Source organism: Parus major, chromosome 15, assembly GCF_001522545.3.
Source record: "Parus major isolate Abel chromosome 15, Parus_major1.1, whole genome shotgun sequence".
In the NCBI taxonomy this organism is placed as follows: Eukaryota; Metazoa; Chordata; class Aves; order Passeriformes; family Paridae; genus Parus; species Parus major.
This window is the reverse complement of record NC_031784.1, coordinates 11,209,142-11,230,997: the sequence shown is the minus strand read 5'-3', so window position 1 is coordinate 11,230,997 and position 21,856 is coordinate 11,209,142. Positions and strand designations below refer to the sequence as shown.

Below are 21,856 nucleotides of genomic sequence, written 5' to 3'. Positions count from 1 at the left end.
CTGCTCTCAGCACAAAGGTCCCTAGCACACCCTATACTTCATTCAGGGTTAGTGTTCATCTCCCCTATTCTTCCTAGACTTTGAGAAGCCAGTTCTTCATGTCCTCTGGCAGAAAACCACCTCAGAACTGCAGTTTAAATCACCACCACATGGGATAAATCAGTCCCAAGGCTCCAAACGCCAGGGAGCTGTATCTTAATAATGTTTCCCCAGAGAAGCACTGCAGCAGCAAAAGCAGCAGAGGAAAAGACCTGCAGTTGGCACTGTATGACCTGTGTGTTTTATGCCTGAATCCAGCACAGAGAGCAAGCAGCAACCTCAGTAACCTCAGCAAATTTTGTGTTTGGCTGCAGGAGGGAAAATGTCCCCTCTCTTTCCAGTGTGTTGGAGCCACCTGTCCTTCCCCTGGGAATGTCTTTACACAAATGCCTGCACAGGAGCACGTGGCTGGGCATGGTGCCCACAGAGCCTTTGCTGGCACCACGGAGCCTGGAAAGCAGCAATTGTTCTTGGCCCAGGGCTTCATCCTGGGGCTCAGAGTCACAGCCAGTTTTGTTCACAGCACCTGAGGGTTTGATATTAGCCAGTGCAGGTTTTCAGGTACCTGCCATGTGAGAGACCTCATTTTGTCCTAGAGTGAACAATGGCTCAGGCTCCCTTCCTTGGGAGTGCCTTACTGCCGCTTGCAGAGTGTTACATTTGTATAAAACCTGACAGAATTCAGCCAAGTGCTTGAGAACTTGTGGAAAATTGACCAAATTCTACAAAATGTTTAAATTGTTTGAAAGGCAGAACACCTAAGATATTCACAAATTCTTTTTTTATCCATTTTAAATGGATAAATGTCTTTTCTCATTGCAGTTTTTTGGAGGAGGGTCTCTTCTCCACAGAAAAATAATTGGAAAGGTAATTAATAATGTACTGAGGGGTCCAAAAGCAAGCAGTATCACAAAACTCACTATTCTGCCTTCTTAGTGCTGACAGTTTATTTCTGTGAGAATACACATAGGCAGTCATCTTCATTAGGACAAATCAGACATGAAATATTTAAAGAGAAACAGAAGAATAAAACAAATGTATGGTCCTTTTTGGTTTCACTAGAGTGAAGGAAGCCTGGTTTATTAATGAATTGGCAAATGAATATTAGGAAAACCTGCTGGTATCTTTCATGTCCTGTGGGGAGGAGAAGAGGCCTTCCCAGGTATTAAAGGATGGGGTTAGAACAACACACTGTTAATGGCAGAACTAGCTTCAAATTGTTTGACCCATTTTTAAGACAAACTGGTATTAGAAAAACAAAAAAGCCATGAGGATGTGGGCAATCTAAATTATACCACATTTCCCTCTTCAGATAATCAGCTTTCACTTTCTCAGCATGTCTGAGGCTATAAATCTAATGCTTATTCATCCATAAATTCTAAAAGGGAAACACAACCGACAAGTTCATCACTCCTGCTGTAAAAGGACAAACCAGCAGAGGACAGGGAGGAACCCATGGATCTACCTGTGGGTTTCTGCATCCAGTCAATCCCTCTGTTCCTGGGGTGGAGGAGGGTGTGCTCTGTTTTTTCCAAAACAAGATAGTGAAACCGGTGTCATGCCCAGCACTGATGTAGTCTGGTTCTTTGAAAAGACTTTACCTTGGTTGTTCCAGGAAATTACATTTTCGAGGCAATATAGTTACATTGATAGCCAAAAACATGGGCAGAAATCCAGATTTTTAAAATCCCTTTCCTGGCAAGTCATCCTCTAGCAATAAGAGTGCTTAAACTGTCAGCAGACATCCTCAGAGTTAGCTCGTGAGAGATGAAATCAAGACATCAGCCCTTCTCAAAATCATTTCAGAGGCAGCTCCCAGGGGCTACTCAACATGTTTCCTTGTACCATTTATCATTATTTTGGTTTATAAACTGAAATAATCTATAGCAGACCTGTAGAAAAGTGGAGACAATCCAGTTTATAGGTAACTATTATGGACAGAGGGGATTTTTTCTCTGCAGTGGAATGTAACAGTTATTCCTTACATCTCCATCAAAACTAGAAGCTGTAACAGGTATGACCAATGGGTTTGGAAATAACCCATTAAAGTTAATGTTATAGCAGCACAAACTTGCTGAGGCGAGGCTTCAGGAAAGACTTGGCTGCACTGGTCCACATGGAAAGGCAATTTCCGCTCTCCAGGGTTCCCATTCTGGTTTTGAACAGGAGGTTTGTGTTAATTGATATAAGTGCTGCATGACCAAAGTATTCAGAAGAGACAGAACTAAATTGTGCAGATCAGCACACGTGATTTAAGCTCAAAAAGAGTGAGGACGTCCAAAAACTCAAACTTAAGAGCACAAAATCAGAAATTAGTTCCATTTTTTCAGCCACATCAGTTGTTCAGGAGATGAAGGCAGTCTCTCCATTCCCAAGAGCGTGCTGCATCCTCCCAAGGACAAGACAGGAAGGAAGGAGACTCCTACAGTTCTCCTGCACCAGCCTCTCCAGGGGCTTCCTCTCCATCTCTGGAGCTCAGTGAGTGACTGAGCATTGTCACAGCAACGCGGCGCTGCCTCGCGCCCACGGGCACACACAGCCCATCACAACGACATGCTCCTGCAAAACTGAACTGAGCAGCAACCCCTGTGAGTGTGGCAAAACTTCCCCTTGTCCCATGTCAGCCTCCCTGCTTGCACACCAAGCAGCAGCCAGGCTGAGTCACTAAAATGTCCTTTTCTTTCTTTAAACTGCAGAGACCACAAAATCCCCATCTGCAGGCGTGGCTTGGGACAAGCCTGCACCTTGACCCAATCTATGCTGTGCTTCCAGAGGCAGTGCCTGAGCCAGTCCAAATCTTCCTAAGGCCCATTTCTTGTCAGCCTGCTGCTTCTTCTCCCTTTGCATTAAACAGACCCCTGAGAGAAAACCCCACCTCCCTGCCCCCAGCCCTGCTGCTACAGCTTCAGGCAGAACCCACCTCCTCCCACGGGGAGAGGGGCAAGTTGACCTCACCCCCTTTCTGCTCTCCACCATCCTTCTGGTGCCACTGGCTGCAGCTCAGGGCACAGTTTGCCTAAGAATGGAGTGGCAACTCCCAGGCAGCACCTCTGTGATGTCATGGACACCCATCAAAGGAGAGAGTAGAGAAGAACAGGAAAAAGAAGCATCCAGAAAATCCACCAGCCAAGGCAGACTTTAGGACCTAGAAAATTTGCTTTCAAAATACAAGAGAAAAAGCACTGATCCTTATTTATCTTTTCCTTCAATGATTCATCTCCAGACCTGTGGTTTTTAGGGATGTTGAGCCCTCACCACCACAGCCCAGCCCATGCTTACCTGAGGGGTATTCGGATGGCAATGATTCTGTCGATGGCGATAGCTAGGAGACTGAAGATGGAACTCTGAGTCAAGACCAGGACAAAGCAGGCAATGAAAAGGCAGCCATAGAAGAAGGCACAGAAGCCAGTGCTGATGGTGATGGCAAAGGGGATTGCCAGCACCCCCACGGCAATGTCAGCAGCCGCCAGGGACACCACAAAATAGTTGGTGACGTTCTGCAAGTTGCTGTTCAAATAGACGGCCCAGCAGACCAGGATGTTCCCCAGGATGGCCAGCACTGCAATGATCAGTTCCAGGATGATGTAGGCTATGTCTGAGAGGAAGTCGTCCTTCCCATGTACTAGCATGGTGAGAACAACCAGGCCCAAAGCTCAGCGTTCATATCTGCAGAGCACTGAACAGCCAAGACACCTCAAAGCTGCCCGGGGTCCGTGGAGTGCTTGGCTGCCAGCCCAGAAAGGGCTCACACACACCTTTTGCTCCCCATAGCTGTTCAAGGACTTTACAGTAGCTGGTGACAAGAAAAAAGCCCCAGGGTTTGCCAGCTCCAGCAAAGTGGATTAAGTAGGTGCAGAACAATTCAAACTCCAGCAGACAAACGGACAGGAGAATCTCTCTTGGAGACAGCCAGTGCTCCCCAGGCCTCAGAGTCCAGCAGGCAGCACAGCACAGCAGCTGTACTGTGCAGCAGTGTCACATTGGCTGCGGTGCTCTGTTTCCTGTTGACAATCCCCCTTCTAGTCATGGCTTCCTGTCATCTCCATACCTACTAGCAACATCCTCTGGTCCTCTTTTTCACCTTTTCCCGCCAGGACTTGGGAAATACTCTCTTCAGCTGAAGCAAACATTGAACTTCTTCACTTGCAGTTTCCTCTAAAAAAAAAAAAAGAAAACACCAACCACATACATTAAGTAATCAGCTCTATGGAGGAGATGGAGAAAGCAAAATCTCATTAAAGTGGCACATTAAATTGATAACGGATATTAAACAGACCTAGAAGAAGACATTATTGGCAAAATTCTCACATTTTGTCTACCCTGAAAGCTGCGGGGCCAAACCCAAATTCAGGAAGGCAGCGTTTCACAGTGCTGATGAGAAACAAGGGACGTTTTGTTTTTGAGGCTACCAACTGAGCTGGCACTTCAGCAGCTGCTCCATAGCCCGCCCTGAAACACGAGAGCCCCACTAATTATGTCCTGGCAAGTGCTGAGGCTGCACAGAGGAAAGGTGGAGGAGCCTTTCACACACACCTGTCTCCCTCTGATCTGCAAACACCGGGTTTGAGCCATCACGTGCTGCCCACCCTCACATGCTTTGCCACAAAAGTGCCGCACCAACACGCTGCTCTGCAAGGACACGGACCCTCATTCATAGGGGAGCTGCACTGCTGGCACGTGTGGTCACTCCTCTGTGGCCACACCTGTGTGGCCTCCATGTATCCAGACACTGGAACAAGATCCATGGCAGGGAGAAGTGTTCCAGGTGTGCCAGACAGGGACATCTTTGAGGACATTCCTGCTGACCATGCACGCTCTTTGCAGGGGCCTCTGCAGGCTCCCCTCCGCTCCATTATTTTTGTTCATGTAAATCTGTATCCTACAATCAAACCATTTGTTCCTTATACCTGCACTGTCCACAGTGTTTGTTGCATCCAGGACAGCATCATCCTTCACCTCTAACCAGCCAGAAACACGACCACCAAAACACACTCTCCTAGAAATACCCACGCAGGCACAATGCCAGTGCCATGGCTCAGGGCTGCCTTCGAGTTCCTGCAGTGTCCTGCACACAGCTCTGGGACTAAAGTTGGTGCTGCTTGAGAGGAAACAATCCTGCAGCTGCATTTCATACGAGCAGATGCACATCACCTGCATGCCCTTGCAGGTCACCTCATACCTCTGCTTCAGATATGGGTGCATCTCACCACAGTTTCAGCAAAAAATACAGAAAGGAGAATAGAATTCCCTGAGCTTTGTGCCACAGTCAAGAGATAATTGCTTGCTGTCCTCGCCTGTCACTTCCAGAGTGGGTTGCAAACCTTATTTAGCAAGCTTTAGCAATAATATTTTCTCATTAATTTAAGAAACAGCTTGATACATCAGAGGGCTAGGAGAGAGAGGAACACAGCACTAACTGATAAATCACCATGTAACATGAACCTCCAAAACACACGATTTTTGAGCCCCATCCACAGGTGATCTGGCGTGGTCTCACCCATCAGGGCTTGATGCCTTCACAGTTCACTCTGTTTTCAAGTCAGAAACCTAATTTCTCAGGATAAAATAAAAGGGTAAAGACAGTGATAATAAAAGAAAATATGATTAACTTGTGATTCACATCTGATCTCAGGAATATAATCTAATTTTAGACCTTTCATTGATTTAGAGCTCTATTGCTAATGCTGCATTTGAAAGGAAAGTGAATGATTCTTGGTGGTTTGGACATGCTTCAAAACCCTTGCTTTTCTCTACCTTCAGCTATCTTGTTTCTATGTTTTGTTTGGTTTTAGCAGAAGAAATCAACAGTAGAGATCAGTGTGTGATGTAGCTATCACGAGGAAGATAAAGATCATCCATTTAATCTTTTTTAAAGAACAAAAACCCCAAGAAGTCTCTATGTTGTCTATGCTCTTGCAGCAAAACCTGCAGTTTTTCAGTGACTTCCTAAAGATGGCTTTTACTTTCTTGGATTTCAGGGATGTCAGTGATATTCCCCTGTAAGCATCTGCTTGTCCATTACAAATCCCAACAGGTTTGTTTCAAAGCAGCAATATTGAAACCTCACCCTCCAGCCCAGCTTCCAGGGAAGAGGATTAGAATTAATATAAGATAGAAATAAAGATCTGAAGGCAGAGAGAACAGAAGGGGCAGGATGAGAAATAAACAATGCTTTGTGCATGTGTGTGAGCAAGAAGGGAGGAAAAAAAGACAGGAAAAAGCTGGTAGGAGGAAAAAACAACCTAACAAAGGAAGCAGCGGGCAAAACAGGCTCCTAAGAGGAAGGGGGTGCAGGACACAGCTGTGCCTGAGACTCAGTTGGGTGTGAGCCCCTGAATCCCTCAGCAGGACAGGGTCAGGCACAGAGTGGGAGCACACACCTCCCACAGGCTCACACCTCCCCATGCACAACAAGAGCATGTTCAAACTCCAGTACCAGGCCAAGTTTAGAAAAATGTAACAAATTGCTCTGACATACTTGGGCCAAAACTACTGCTGAACCCACTGTAATTCCCTCACAAGAGATGGAGTCAGAAGAGCTGAAGGAAGCCCTACCAGCCTGAGAACTGGGCACCTTAATCTTGATGCTCACAGTCTCAAGTCCTGCTGTGTTGCTCTTTCCCATCATGTTCACAGCTTATACACCTCAGTGAAGAGGATCAAAGCAAAATTACTGGATATTCTTCCCCATTTGAGAGCCCCCTGCAGCAGGATCATGAATCCTCACTAATCCTAGATGCATTCTCTTTAACCTCTTTCAATGGCTCATCTCAAATTCCAGCAAGACATGGAGGAAAGTTAAAACTTCACTGTGGAGGTTCTGCACATACCAATGGCTCAGAACAAAGCTGAAATTTCCTACACCTCTGCCTGGACCTGAAAAAGCACAGTGCTGGAATCTGAACCTTGATGACTACATCACACACTATTTTCTGACACAACAGAGCTCTTAACCTTCTACTTTGACTGTTTCATGGTCTGATGTTAAATTTGAATTTTTTAACTCCGAATTTGTTTGTCCCTCACTTCCCATCTGTCTGCACAAACAGTGGCCTGATCTTCATCCCAAGCCCCAGTCATTTATTCTGAAGCAATCGGAATGTTATGTCCAGAAAAGGACAGCATGTCCTTCCACCCTCTGCTCTCAGATGGGCTGGAAAACACTTGGAGTTCTGCAGAGCCAGCACATCTCAGGGGAGAAATGGCTGGAGCAGAGCAGGTGGCCCAGCCATGACAAAACAACATTTTGTCTCTGCTTCAGTGCCGCTGAGTAGCCACTGACATTAGAAAAACCAATTACTGGCCACACAACCCCAGCCTCACCTGCTGCTGACAGAATGTGCCACAACCTGGGAGGGTTCATGTTCAACCTGAGCTCACTCACCTCTCTCACAGTGTCAGCTGCTGTAGTGCTCACCTGACATAACAAATCTCCATTTCAGGAGTATTTGCAGCTTGTTTTAAAACAAGAGCAGACTCAGTCTTTCTGCTTATACAGCTAGAAATTCACTGCAAGGGGACAAAATGAAATACAGACCACCCAGAGAAGATGACATAGATCCAGAGGCAAAACGAAATTTATTGTAGAATTGTCTACTTCATGCAAGACCCAAAGGCTCAGCAACCAGGTCTAATAAGAAAAAAAATTAATTAACAATCTGCTTTACTCACTGGGGAAGTGTATATTTAACACCTCAGGCCCTTGAGGGATCAGCATGGCAAGCTTCTTGAAACTTAAGAAAAATAACCTGTATCACCCAACAGGCTGGACAGCTGCAATTAGTATTTCTTTATAAGCCCTTGTTTTATTTTCTTAATTCCTTCTTGATACCCCAGGCTATGTTCCGGCCTTTCCCCCATTATTAAATAAACCTTTTTTGTCATTCACAAACCTGTAAACCTGGTGCTCTGTTCGTTTGTAGTGACTTGGAACACTCTGTTCTCTCTCATATTTCAGTCCCAATGAGAAACTCCTCCTTGAAAATTCAATAAAGCATCTGCACAGCACGTTCCCATGAAGCAATTCACCAGCAGAGCCTAAGCAAGCTTTAGTTTGGCATCTCCAGTTGACTTTGGACCAAGGTGCTGCCCCTTCTCTCTCCTGAGTGCCAAAAGCATCGAGCTGAGCCCTTGGCCACTGCTTGGTTCAAATCACCCACATCAGACAAGCTCATCTCCTGCACTTGGCCCCTCTGGGCCGAGTCCATCCTGCTTTGGGAAGCTTTGGCTGCCCGGGCTCTGTCAGCTGGTACAGAGCAGACGCACCCTCCGTGCCTGCCAGGCTCACAGTGCCTGTGACACTTCAGTTTGACAGCTCCTCTCACGTATTAGCAAAAACTCCAGATGATCAGCAGCCCTTAGGGCACCCAAGACAGTCTGTGGGCACGTAGGTGACAGACTGCAGCTTCCCTGGGCCCCAGAGGGGCTGGTTTCTGTGTCTGCTCCAGGATGGGGCAGGAGAGGCAGCAGGCAGCTTCAGGGGGCCAGGGGGGTGATCATCGAGGCTCATTCCACAGATCACAATCTTGCATCTCTTTTTGACAACATGACCCTTCCCAGGTACCAGCCACATGCAGATTACCCAATTCCCTTAGGGAAAATCCTTGAATTCACACATGGCCCTAAGGAGAAAAATTGGTGCTGCTAAATCATTTGTTTCCTGCTTTCCAAAGCCTGGAGGGGGAGATGCTTGTCAGTTTTTATCCTCCCTTTGAAATCCCTTCAGCTCAAAGAGAATCTCCCTATCTTTTCAATCAAAGATTCCAAGAAATCTTGTCTCTCCCCACCGCTTCAGAGGATCAAGTCACAATAAACGAGCCAATGTGCTCACAGGCAGAACACAAATTTGCAAAACAACCCTGGCTGTAAAACATAATGAAAACAGGTGTCCTTTGGGGAGAGGGATAGGGAAGGCAGCAGGAGCGCTTCTCTGTGTCGTTTAAGAGCTTCCTTTCTGTAGTTTGGTATTTTCTGAATACTTCAGGTAGAGCAGCTTCCCTGGGTCCCTGACTGCTCACACACAGCCGTGGGGAGCATCCCCAGCCCTGCCTCCCGTGGAAGGATGAAGAGCTGGGGCTGGGTGGGGCAGGAAAGAGGAGGAAGGAGCATCACCCACCTAACCAAGACATACGTTTTCTGATTCCTCTCTTTGCTTTGTTATTGGCTGCTGCCTAAATGATCTTTTAGGTCATCTGCTTACAGTAATAGGAGGAAATTAAATATTAATAATAGACTATTTCCCTCTAGACTGCTCTTTGTTAACAAAGAACGCAAGTGAAACAAAGCAGGCAAAATTATCAGCTCACCATGCTCTTGGTTTTCAGGTACCTGGAGCACTTGCACTTTCCCTCAGCCCTCCCTGGAGGCCCTTGCACTCCTGCCTGTGTGGACACCATTGCAAGTGCAGAACATGGGCAGGTGTGGAAATGTTTGTTCTATCAAAGGGCTCCACATGCCAGGCTGACCCTTCCAAGCACCGTTTCAGATTTTATTCAAAATATCATCTGAGCCACTGATGCTCTGACTGCAAAAATGCAAGGCCAAGGAAATTTTGGAAGTACAGACTCTGTCTCCTCTTGGGAAGTGAAGTCTGCTGTAATATAAACCTACAGTGGGGTAAAACAAGATTTCTGCATAAATTCGCTTGAAATAATCAGTAAAATGAGAGCTTCAGCTTTGCTAAATTTGGTGTAATCCCCTCTTACAAGAAAGCAACAGTTCTCAGGATTTAAAACCTTCCCTTCACGTACTTGAGAAAGGCAGAAGAAATGGCTCTTCAGGGACCTGCACTGTGCCTGAACTTTATTTGTCAGTTTGAAAATGGGAAAGAGGGGCAACAATTCTGTTTTAGATTTCCATCCCTGCTGCAGTCCAGGCCAAGAAAGGAGGCTGTACTCCAGCAACAAGCATGGTGAACCTGGGTGTAAAGTCATGATTTACCAGAGACACCCAGACTGCTGCATCAGTGACAGCAACCAAAACCGTGACAAAAGCACACCCTGCCAGCCTGTCCTGTGCCTCTCTTCTCCTCCTGTTTGTGCCCATTAGAAAAAAAAATTAAAAACCAAAAGTGCCCCAAAAGCGAAATCCCACTGGACAATAAATAAAGGTCATAACACAGATGAGCTGGCAGACAGGAATGGATAATCCCAAACCAATATTGCAGCTTTGCCTCCTGCCCTCCAAGTGCTAGAAGTGGATTAATTTCTATTGTGGTAGCGGAAGATTAGAACAGAATACATTTGACCACATTTTTTTCCTAAGTGGATGTTATAAATGTTTAAAAGCAAGAAAAAAAACTTCACAGTAATTATTCCAATTCTAATGGTCACAAAAAGCCAAGGAGGGCGAAACTAAGTAAGGATGAATGACCAGCAGTTAAATTAGCCAGATCAAACAAACAGAAGGGAAAACAGCTCCCCTGTGCTCACCAAAGTCTCACTGGGCAGCAGGCATGATATATTGCCAAAAGACACTGAAACATGTTGGATTTTGAGCAAATTATTTGCACTCAGGACAGCTGATGTTCATTTATCTATGGTGGTACTTCTAAAAATAAAAAAAAAAAAAAAGAGAGAGCATTTGGATAGGCTTTCATAAGGCAGACAAGTAAAAAAGCATAATTAAAACCATGTACCATGGCCAGAAACAAGTTACTACTGCCAATATCATCCACAATGTCTCTGAGGAGCCAGTTTTCCTTTCCTGTGTGAGGGAAGAACTCAAAGGCAAACTCTGCCTCCTCACAGCCCTACCAAAACCAGCTGTGTTCACACATGAGGAGCATTTCCTTCAAGGACAAAATAAGAGAAATGAGGAAACAGAATATAAAGGAGAGGTGACCCACTGAGGAATACGGGCAAGGGAAGAATTTACTCTGAAGATATTTATCATATTTCTAACGCATCCGTTCTGGTCTATTTTAAAATAATGGAGTAGACCTCTCTCCAGATGTGACTTTGCCTCTCTTTTCTGTACGAAGTTTCCAGACAGGCAGTGGAGAATTGGGTACATCTGTTAGTTTTCTTGCATTTTTATCCAGTTATTCCCAGGCCCTATTTGCCTTCTCTAAGTACAGGTTTTCTCTCCACCATGCCCCATGATCCCTTCTCCTGCTCCCTTGAGCACTGTCCTGCCTGTTTGCATAAACTCTGATGGTGAAACAAAAACTCACCCTGCTGCAGGGAGAGCTGTTCTAGCAGGTCAACCAACATCCTTCTACAGCAGAAAGAATCTAATTCTTACTGTCTCTCTCTAATGTAACTTAAAATGTTCCCCAGCTGTCCTTCCCTATCCTGAGGAAAGCATTGTACAACACTTATCCCAAAAGCAGGCAAAAGCCACAATAACAAATTTTCTGTCCCCTGAGTTTGTTTCCAGTAACTTTCCCTCATCCATTTTGTAGGTAAAACTCTGACTGCTAATGTTTATTTGCTCAGTATCAGCCTCACCATCCTGCCAATGCTTCTGTCGCAGCCTCAAAGCTATTTAAGACATTTTTTAGGACTCTGCCACCCTCTGTGAATAAGGAGTTGATGCCCTGATGATGCCCCGAGGCCAAATGTCCTCGCTGTCATTCCCTCTCCTCTTTGCTGTGACTTGCACCACACTGCTGTCACCCTTGTCAGGTGGCTTGCACTTCCAGCCAGCCACACCGACACCAGAGCTACTCAAAGGGACTGGTTTTTTTCCCCCAAGTCCTTGATTATAATCTGATTTATTAAGAGCTTTCCAGTGTCACCGTTACTGATCCCAGAGTGTCAGTCTGGGCTTGTGCTCTGAGGACTCTTAAGTCCTTCTGTCATTTCCTCAGCCCCTGTGCTGTGGTCAGAGCACATCCTCTCCAGTGACAGCCCCACACCTCTCACGCTTCCAGAGCCGCTGCTGGGCCGGGGGGGAGAGCACAGAGCTTCTGGGGAAATGACACAGTCATTTCAGCAGTGACTTCTGTCCTTCTACACCCAAACATCACACTGGAGAACCAGCAGCCATTCATAAATCACTCCAGAAACCATTTTACTGCATTTGCTGGCTGTTCATGAACTGCTGTTCTTGTCCAGAGGGAGCAGAAAGGAGAGGAGAGCAGCTGGCAGGACCCCACTACAGCAGAGATACCTCCACCAGCCTTGGCAAGTGGCCCTTGTGTCCTATGAAAACTTAAGATATTTTACAGTCGCTGCACAACAAGACATCATAGAAAAGGCCCATCTGTAAAGAAACCTGCATTCATTTCTCAAATGCGTGACAACCATGAGCCTCATACTTTGCCAAACAAGGACAAACCAAAACAGACCTCCAAGGCAAATTCCTTAGGGATGGTGACATTTGACTCCAAACACAGAAGATGTTAGTCAAGCAGAGATGGATCCCAGAGAGGTGCTCAGATACCCCAAGCCTTTAGGATGGTTTCTCCCACGTGGACTGTGCCCATCTGTTGCCTGCTGTAATCATACAGCTGGGCTGAATGATGCTTACATTGAGGAAAATGAAGATTTCCATTCAGGAATGGGGTAGGAAAGTTAACAAGAACCCTAAATGAATCATAATGGTCAAGCAAAGTTTGGATCAACATTTCATCAGACACAGGATGACCTAAAAGAAAGTATTCACGTTTTTTAGGTGTTTGACAAAGTTTTAAAAGGTCTGCTAAAGAGGCCTGAATTTGTGATTATCAGAAACAGTCCCAGATTATCCCTGACTAGGCAGGCACCAGCACGGGTCATTTCTTTGCCCAAATCCAGGCTGCAGAACATTTTACAAAATTTTTAAATATCAATGTGCTTCCCCAAACATGCTCCAGGAGCTGTAATGGTGCTGGTGCCAGCCCAGGTCAGTCTGATGCGATTTTCCACCATCCCATTGAACCTGGGCACTGATCTGTGGATTGGACGTATGTGGAAACTGTAATTATTCAAATCAATTTCTATCACGTGCCTCTCTTCAGAAGATTTTTATAAAAAGCCGCCTATCTCCTAGGTGTCTTTTATCCAGGGGAATGTTTCCTATGGAAAATCCCAGTCTGTGCCCAAGTGTATGGATCTCATACTGAAACCAAAGTTGTTATTATCACAGAATATGACATTTAACCACCTACTTCCCTTAAGTCCTTTCAGCTCAACAGCTGATTCATACCAGGATCTGACAATCCTGTTCTATTGGGGAAAACTCAATAACGAAAATGATAGGGCTGTTTGTAGAGGACTTTCCCAGTACAAGAAGGGGGATTTGCATAAGAGGCCAATATCAGAGAACAGGCAGAGAGGACAGGAACATTTATGCTGCCCTAGTTAGAAAAAATAAGGCGGGGAGAAGGGGAGACAAGAAGCAAGAGGAGATACACGACAGTGCAAACCCAAACCAAAACATCTCCAACAAAGCAAAGCCAGGAGAAAAACAGAGGAGACTCTGAGGTTTGAATACTGAATGAGGAAACTCCTAACAGGGAAAACCAAAGCTCACCATTCCCGAAGGGACGCATTAAAAGCTTGCGCTGCGCTCCGCTCGGCAGCGTTCGACGGGCGAGGGGCTGCCCTGCCCGGGGGGATGCTCAGACGGGACCCCGCGGCTCGGGCTGGGCTTCGAGAGGCTCCAGCAGCCAAAACCCCCCCGGGAGGAGCGGAACAAGGGCCACGGCTGCAGCTGGGAGCCACAAACACCGCGCACGGGGAGCAGGGAATGCCGTATCGCAGCCTGCCGGCAGATAAAACAGCCCCAAGCTGCAAGGAGCAGAATGCCGGAGTGCTTTCCCCGCTGGAACTGGGAGCAATCACAAATGCTAATCAACGCACAGACAGGAGCTCAGCATGTCACCCGTCACGTCTCCAAAGCTCCAGGAAAACCCCCCTTTCCTCTCCTTGTATCAGAGAGGGACAGGAAGATTCCTTCATCCCCTGCATGCCTTTCCCTCCCCCTGTCCCTGGCTCAAATCATCCCTGCAAGAAGTTTCCCTCCCTGCTAACTTCTCCATTGTCTCAGGTGCATTGTTTGCAAATGTTCCCTAAAAATGCTTTGTAAAGTATTCTTTATTCCTTTTTCAGGTCTTTCCACATCCCTGTGTAACACCTGGACTTTATCTTGTTACCTGTCAGATAGTGATAAACCTACTGCATGTAACCCCTGACTTACCATCTAAGATAAATACAATTTGTCTTGTAGCTGTCATTTCTTTTCAAACCCTGCCTTCCACAGCTACATTTGTAGTAGTAAGAAAATTACTTTATTTGGGCTTGAAATGTGTAACTTTTAAAGAAATAAAAATTTTAAAATCCCAATCAGCAAGAGCCCCAGGGCCCAGGTTGAGAAATGAAAGAGATCACACTTTTACCCACTCACATTTACCAAATACCTGCATTCTGTGAAGTGCTTTGAAATACTCTTTGCTGATTGTCTGTGGGTTGCCCACTGTGGTCAGGATGAAGAACGAGTTAGAGCAAAGGAGGTTTAAGCTGGACATCAGGGTATTTCCTGCACACCAGGAAAGTGAGGGGTCTCCACTGCAGGTCTTGAGGAGCAGGATAGAGAAAGATGTCAGGAATGAAAATCCATAGCTGATCCTGCCTTTGGGCAGAGGTCTGGATTAGATGACCTCCAAGTGCCTCCTAAGGATATTTTCCATAATTGAGAATTGTATGTGCCATCTGTCCATTCTGATCTACAGAGATTTACTGCAGAAAAAAAAAGTGCAATACAACCAGTAATTATTCCTGATACAGATGCAACCTTTGTGAAGGGAGAGGCATCTTCTGACTACAGAAGAAACTGAAGCCTTCAGAGGTTAAATCACCTCCTGTGCATCTGCCCAGACCCTCCTGCCCTCCCAAGACAGAATGCTGCCAGTTCTTCACCCCTAACAGTCCAACCCTCAATATTCAGCTAGAGAAGCATTTCATTAAGTGGCAGCTTCTTCAGCATTTTGGAAATTATTAGAGAGGCAAGGAACTGGTGCTATTTTGTTCAAGTAGCTTCACCAAGGCTGCTCAGGTGCACTGTGCAAAACCTGAAGATGGTCCATGAAGCAACCAAACCTTCTGGTCCTAAATACTAAATGTCCTGATAAAGGGGAATAACCCTCCATTGATTTGTGAGGATCTTCTCTGATTCCTTGACACACAGTTCAAGATCTCTTTCCTGGTTTTTACTTCGGATTCCAACAAAAAAAAAAAAAGTTTAATAGCTCATCTCCATTTTCAGATGGAAATCACACAATAAAGAACAACTTTGGGAGTTAATCACAATCCAGATTGAATGAGAAAATGAACAAGCAGAGCTGGAGTCTGTTTGAGCTGAAGACAAACTTTGCAGGACACCAAGAGATGTTGGCACCAGCTTTTGGATGAAGAACACCTCACTGCCAGCTGTGCAGAACTCAGACTTTCCCCACACTGTGCCTTGTCCCATCTCGTGTGGGCAGAAATGTCAAACCCCAGCGAAGAGCTGAAGCAGAGTGAAAATGGTGAGAAATCTGTGAAACCTTAAACATCCTGTACAGATGAGAAATCATAGAGCCATCAGTCAGCCAGGCAGAAAGGAAGTGGTGAAGGGAGAGGCTTTCCTTCAACACAAGATGGAAAAGCAGCCAGGCTCAAAACCAAGGGGGGACCAGACCCTTCTGAGAGACAGGACTGAAAGGAAGAGTAAAGATTCCCCCCAAACCTTCTGCAGAGCTGAGCTTTTCCCAGTGGTTCTTAGGAGAACCCAACCACACGGCTCTACATGAAATCCATCACTGAAGATTAAACCTAAAAGATGAAGAGCTTTCAAAAACTGCTTACAGTCAAATGCAATAGCAGCAGCAGCAGCCCTCATGGAAACATCCTATTAAAACACCAGCAAAAACAGAAATGCAAACATGAGAGACCTGGCAGAACCTTTCCAGCTCAGACCTTCAGTGCCTTTTGCACCCACTGGTAGGACAGAGGCTAAATACATCATTATTGGGCCAACATTCCTGGTACAGGGTGATGCTGGTTCTATTTTTTATATATAAAAATACACATGGAAAGACACAGATTAAATACACACGAAAATTACAAAGGTACCATATGGGCACCATTAAAAAGGAGACTTGCTTGTCTTTTTTTTTTTTTTTCACACCCTGCAATAATAGGTCATTTTTATTTTATGTATACACATACATGTTTGCAGTTGGTACCCACATGTTTTCTCTACAAATTCAGAGGTTCACAGCTTTCCTGGTTAATTCAGGATTTAATCCATTTGCCACATTAGACAGGATTTTGTTTCCATAGTTTTTTGTGGTACATGATTACATTTATATTGACTTTTTTATTGAGATTCAAAATAAGGTATTTCCTCCACAGAGATAACTCAATTGAAATATTTCTCACATCCTTGCTGGTTGCTTTATCTAATCTTTTTCTACCTCATTTGGGCAATATATTCCAGAGGTGTCTCTAACTGCAGGGGCTGACCATGCTTTCTCTCTCTGTTAGCTTCCCTCACGCAGAAGAACGAATTTGTCAATTACTCCAGTTCTTGAGTTACATGTGCCTGAGACTTACCAGCCTGATAAGAAACCTGAAAACAAATACATCCAAAGACTGAGTTATCTAATAGTTGGCCATCTGCTTAGGAAAATAATTTTAAGTAGTTACAGCAATTCTATTAACTATTTACCAAGTGAGTCATGTTGTTCTCTTTAAGTTAACCCTTCCTGTCTCTGTGGGCTCAGTGCTCCAGGCAGTTTTGAAGAAGGTGCTCAACCACCTTTCCTCCTTTCAGGCTACAGCAAAGCCTGCAGTCCCCCTGCACCCGAGATCCCCCAAACTCACACTGTCCAGGGCACAAAAGAGCAATAAAGCAACCGTGACTCTTAGACCACACGAACGACCACACAGAAAATCTCCCAGGAGCATCCCCGGCGAGGGCACCACGCAGCAGCACCGACACAGCGGGATGGGAAGGCACCTGCTGCCTCAGGCCAGCCCCGGGCAGGGCAAAAACCTGCATCCACATCCTGCCGGCAGCTCCGGAGACACCCCGCACCTCCCAGCCCGTCTGTCTGTCCTCCTGCTGCCCTCTCCCCCAGCACAGGGGCGCGGGCCCCTCGGGGAGCGGCGGCTCCATCGCGGGGTACCGGGGCTGAGCGCTCCCGGCCACAGGGAAAGGAGCTCTGCTGGGGAACTTTCAGCTGCTCGGCTGAGATAAGGCAGAGCTGGGGCTTTTGGGGGCAAGGAATGGGACAAGATCGCACAGCTTTGAAGCCATCTATTCAGTCCCTGCCCTTTTCCCTTTAACACCACTGTGAAGTGCATAGAAATCTCCTTGAAAGCACTACGGAGAAGTTTGCAGGATGAAGGGTGCTCCTGTGGAATCGCTATTTTATGATTAAGCACAAATATCCGCTGAAGGGCCGGAGGAGGGCTGGGTGCAGGGAGGCAAAGTCCAGCACCTGATGTTTGAGGGAAGACCCGTGGAGCAAACATCTTGGAGCGCGGGGGTGTGTCGAGGGACTGACAGTCGGGAATCAGCACGGACTGAAAAGCACCGGCTCCGCGGGGGAAACACCATCCGAGCCGGGGCAGGAGAAAGCGGTAGCAGGGCAAAATCGCCCCGTCTTGAGGCTGGGGGCTCGGCCGCACCGAGAGGGCAGGGGGAGGCCACTTTTCAAATTGGCGGGACAGGCAGGAGAGGGAGCGGACGCCGCAAGGGAACCCGAGCCGCGCACGGCGGCCACCGGCGCCGGGGACCGCCGCGCTCGGGATGCTCCAGCGGGACGAGCCCCGCAGCCCGCCCCGGCCGGGAGGTCCCGCTCCGCCCCGGGAGCTGCACCCCGGGCCCCCGCCGCCCCTCCCCGCGGGCCCGCCGGCCTCACCCACCTGGCCTCGGGGCGCTGCTCCGCTCCGGCCGCGCCCGGAGCCGTGCGGCGGTGCCGGCGCTGCCCCGCTCCGCTCCCGCCTCCGCGCAGGACGCGGCTGCCGCGGCTCCCCCTGCAGGGCGGCGCGGGGCGGGCGCGGCCCCGGGAACGGCCCCGGGAGCGGCCCCGGGAACGGCCCCGGGAACGGCCCCGGGAACGGCCCCGGGACGTGGGGCCGCGGGAACGGCTCCGGCCCCGCTCCCGGCCCCGCTCCCGGCGGGATGTGTGCTCGGCAGCCCCGCAGCTTTACCTGGCGGCCGGACGCGACCCGGCGCCGCGAGGCTCGGTGCCAACACGGACGGGCCGGAGCAGCATCCCCGCAGCGGGGCTGGAGGAGAGAGGGCACTTACTTGAGAGTCCTCGCTTGTCGTGAGGGACCTGCAAGTGACAGCAGCGGGCTTTGACTGGGCTGGATCTGCATACAATGAAAGGAGGAAAGAAAGGAGCGGAGAGGAAAGAAGAGAAGGAAAAGGAGAGGGGAGAGGGCAGAGGGGAGGGGAGGAGAGGAGGGCTTTGACACTACATTATTTTAAGCAGCTACTTCTTTCCAGGCTGGAAAACCCACCCAGCGAGTCGAAGCCTGCAGCTGTAGCACACAGGGCCGTGGTGGCACCGGGGGACATCGGGTCAGGCTGCACACACAGAGAAACTTCACTTTCTTCCCAGCTGCCACTGCTACCTACGGAAAGGCGCCCTGTGTATTGCCACTCTGGAAGTGTTTTAAGAGTTCTCTGCAGAGATATTGACTCTTTGACAGCAGTTTCACATTCCCAGCGGGTAGGAGGCTGTGGATCCCCCAGCACACAGCACATTTCCTGCCGGCGGTGCCCCTGGGGCTGCGCCTGTCCCCAGCCAGCTCCCGCTCCCCCGGAGGACTTGGGGACAGCCATGACTCATCTGGTAGAAATTCTCAAACAGGGAGAGAACCTCTCAAGAATTTCATCCCATTCGTCGTTGTGGGTATCTTCTAAGTTTTTTAACTTCTATTTTTCAAGTTTACCTCTTAGCGAGTAAGTAATCCACGTGTTCCTATTGGGTGGACATTGCAAAGAGGAAGGAGCACCAGCGTGACTCCACGCTTCCAATAAACCCAATGGCAGGTCCCAGCCTGGGACAGACTGATCCAGCCCAGGCCCCTCTGTGCAGGGACTGCCACGGTTTGGGTGTCGTGCAGGGAGGTTTATTCTCGGATTCCCCACTCGGAAAGCATTCCCACATCACCGACACCCAGCACTGCTCTCGCTGCCTTCCCCGGCAGCAGCGGCACCAGCGATGCTTTTACATTTCCTTGGTGTAACAAGACAGTAGGAAAGAAGGAGCAGAACTGGCAGCAGCTCCTTCAGTGCCAACCTCAGCATCTATGAGCATCTAAACATTAAAAATTCAGCACTGGCAGCAGCACCTGGCACCTGAGCTGCCCTCCCCTTCACTCTTACCCCAGGCTGGTTCACGGGCTGGCTCAGCCACGCAGCTGGGAACTACAGAGAGCAGTGAAGGCTGCTCCAAACACAATGGGAATCCTCTGGGGAGCAAAACAAAAAGTAATTTTTCCCAGGAAGTTACAGAAAAAGCTGGAGTAATTTACCACACAGTAATATGAAATGATTTTAAGGAACACATACACTGACTAGCCAAGTGAAGAGAAAAAGCAAAAGTGGCAGATGAGAAAATTAGGAGCCTCATGAAAACATGCTGCATAAATGATAGCTTTAGAAATGTCACCTGCCTACATGATGTTTACCAGAGCTTTTTTAAAAAAATAACACTAGGAATGGGATATTGTTCATGTAATGGCCTCACATCTGCCCTGTACAAGAGGTAGTACTGTCCCACTGCTAGTTGATATTCCATGAAATTTGAAGCTGTGCAATTGTTTTTTAACTAGAGGGGAAAGTCAGAATCAGCTGCCAGGCCCTGCTGCTGCTGATTCTGACTTTCAGAACCTGGTGGTGCTCCTGTCCAGGGCAGTGTTTCCTGTGTTGCAGAGGCTGCCTCACTCTTTGGCCCAGATCCTCAAAGTCATCCAAATTACTCTCTCCTACTGAAATCAATGAAAGCTGGAAATCAAAATACTTTTAAGGAGCAGAGATGCAGTTTCTAAATACTGTTTTGTTCCTGAATACATTAAACCCAAAGTTGTTGCAGTCAACCCCCTTTGCTGAACTGCCAGACTGGTTCATTCCAACCATCCCATCCTCAATATATCACCTTACAAATTTCCCAAGTCACAAATGTTGATCATCACATCTTTCTTTGAAGGAGCCCAGAAATGCATCATTGGGTGTTTATTTTCCCAGTTGCAACTCTTTGAATTTTGCAGCTAACCAATTTTAAGAGTATTTGATGTAGACTACATAGATTTATTTTTAAAATCAAGTCATAGAAGATCCGAAGCAAACATCCAAGTACCTTCACAGGACTGGCTGCTAATGGCTCCCTGAGCAGCTTCTAAAGCTTCTTAGAAATTACTTTCCCCATGGAAGTGTTCTGACACCAGAAGCACCAAACCAGCAGTACCTTCCCTCGCTGGCCATTCCAGTTTGGATGGCATATCACATCCCCACTGTCACCAACTGATTTGTACAGCTGGGAACTCTGCAGTGGTTCAAGCTGTTAAAATCAGTATTAACACCTCCCAGAGCAACTGGGCCAGACCCTCCCTGTGTTCTGCATGCTCATTTCTCACTTCTGCACAAGTAACTGTGTTTATAATGAGCAGCTGCTGTTTTATGTCCTATTGAGCAGTTGGACAGGATAACTTCCATTACTACAATAAGATCTGAATAGATCTGTTACCTTTCTTTTTGAACTAAAAAATGAATTGATTTTCTAGTGGTTCTATGCCATTGTCCCTGTCAAGTTTCAGACCATAATTCTTGTGCATATTCCATGTTCACTGTCCTTTCCTCTGGGTATTTCTACTTATGCCCTCCCTTACCAGTGGCCAATGACAGTAAATTAACAGTAAGGAATACAAACAGCTTTTATTATATTTTTTATAATAAATGCAGGGGTGGTAGCAGCAGGAGTGCAACTTCCCTTGGTCACTCTGGAGAATAAACCAGCATTACTGTGACTGCTGTGCCCAGGCAGAAGAAGAGATGACATGAAGGGACAGGCTGAAACCTCCTGGAAACAAAAGAGCTTCCAGCAGCCCCCGCAGCCATGGGAAGGTACTGCCACACATTCAGAGCTGGCTCGGAGCTGAAAGGAGTCCAGGACTGCAAGGACAGAAATTAAATTTTCCTGTTCTCCCATGTGGAGCCAAGAAAGGCTTTCTCATTCCTGGAAAGCAGAGCTGCAGTAACATCCTGTTCACTTCTCACTGAACAAGCCAAGCTCCTGAGTTTTGGGCAGCTGAAAAGTAGTGATAAGAGTATTTCCACTCCTCACACTCAGCAACTCAGCTCAAGCAGTAAACTCTAGAAAGCCTGTGCAGAACAACCCTTGAAGTGCTTCCTTCAAAAGGGTGAGAGCAAAGTAGATCAAAACCTCACACTCGAGACCTGTTGTGAAACTCACCTTTCTCTTTGCTGACACCTTGGGCACGTCAGGGTGCCCTGGCACACGAAACAGGCTCCTAACCAAACACAGCCTGCCACCCTGGGAAGAAAAATATCATACCCAGGTACCATGTGCAGGACTGAAAATGATCACTTTGCCTAGGACAATCGGGAAGAATTAATCATATTTTAAACAGAAAAATATTTCTGTCTTTACAAAGAGATTAATGCTTTATCAGTGTTGAGGCTCTTCTCTATTATGAATATTTTCTTTCCAACCAGACTGAATTATTTAATATGTGCAAAATGACATTTAAGGGATGCATATTTTGCCAAGAACATCAAAGTGAGTATTGCATTAGCACACGTGTTCAATGTTGTTAAACAGGACGTTAAAAATGTTGTGTTCTAACCTGAACACATCTCATTCCCACAAATA

At 47.1% G+C, this 21,856-nt stretch overlaps 1 protein-coding gene across 3 annotated transcripts in view; it reads right to left on the bottom strand.

The window, feature by feature from the left end:
* ADORA2A (adenosine A2a receptor) overlaps positions 1–21,368 on the bottom strand; it is a 30,627-nt gene extending 9,259 nt beyond the window's left edge. Inside the window, exons 1-2 of one of the 3 annotated variants that reach the window (XM_015644375.3) lie at positions 18,480–21,368; positions 3,319–4,194 (exon numbers count right to left, since the gene is read on the bottom strand). In XM_015644375.3, coding sequence (XP_015499861.1) covers positions 3,319–3,668 — 350 coding nt within the window. In that variant the 5' untranslated portion in view covers positions 3,669–4,194; positions 18,480–21,368. Of the gene's footprint in view, positions 1–3,318; positions 4,195–17,876; positions 17,961–18,264; positions 18,418–18,479 lie in introns of those variants that run through there. The other 2 variants (XM_015644374.2, XM_015644373.2) reach the window with 2 other exon arrangements.
* Between the last annotated feature and the right edge of the window lie 488 nt (positions 21,369–21,856).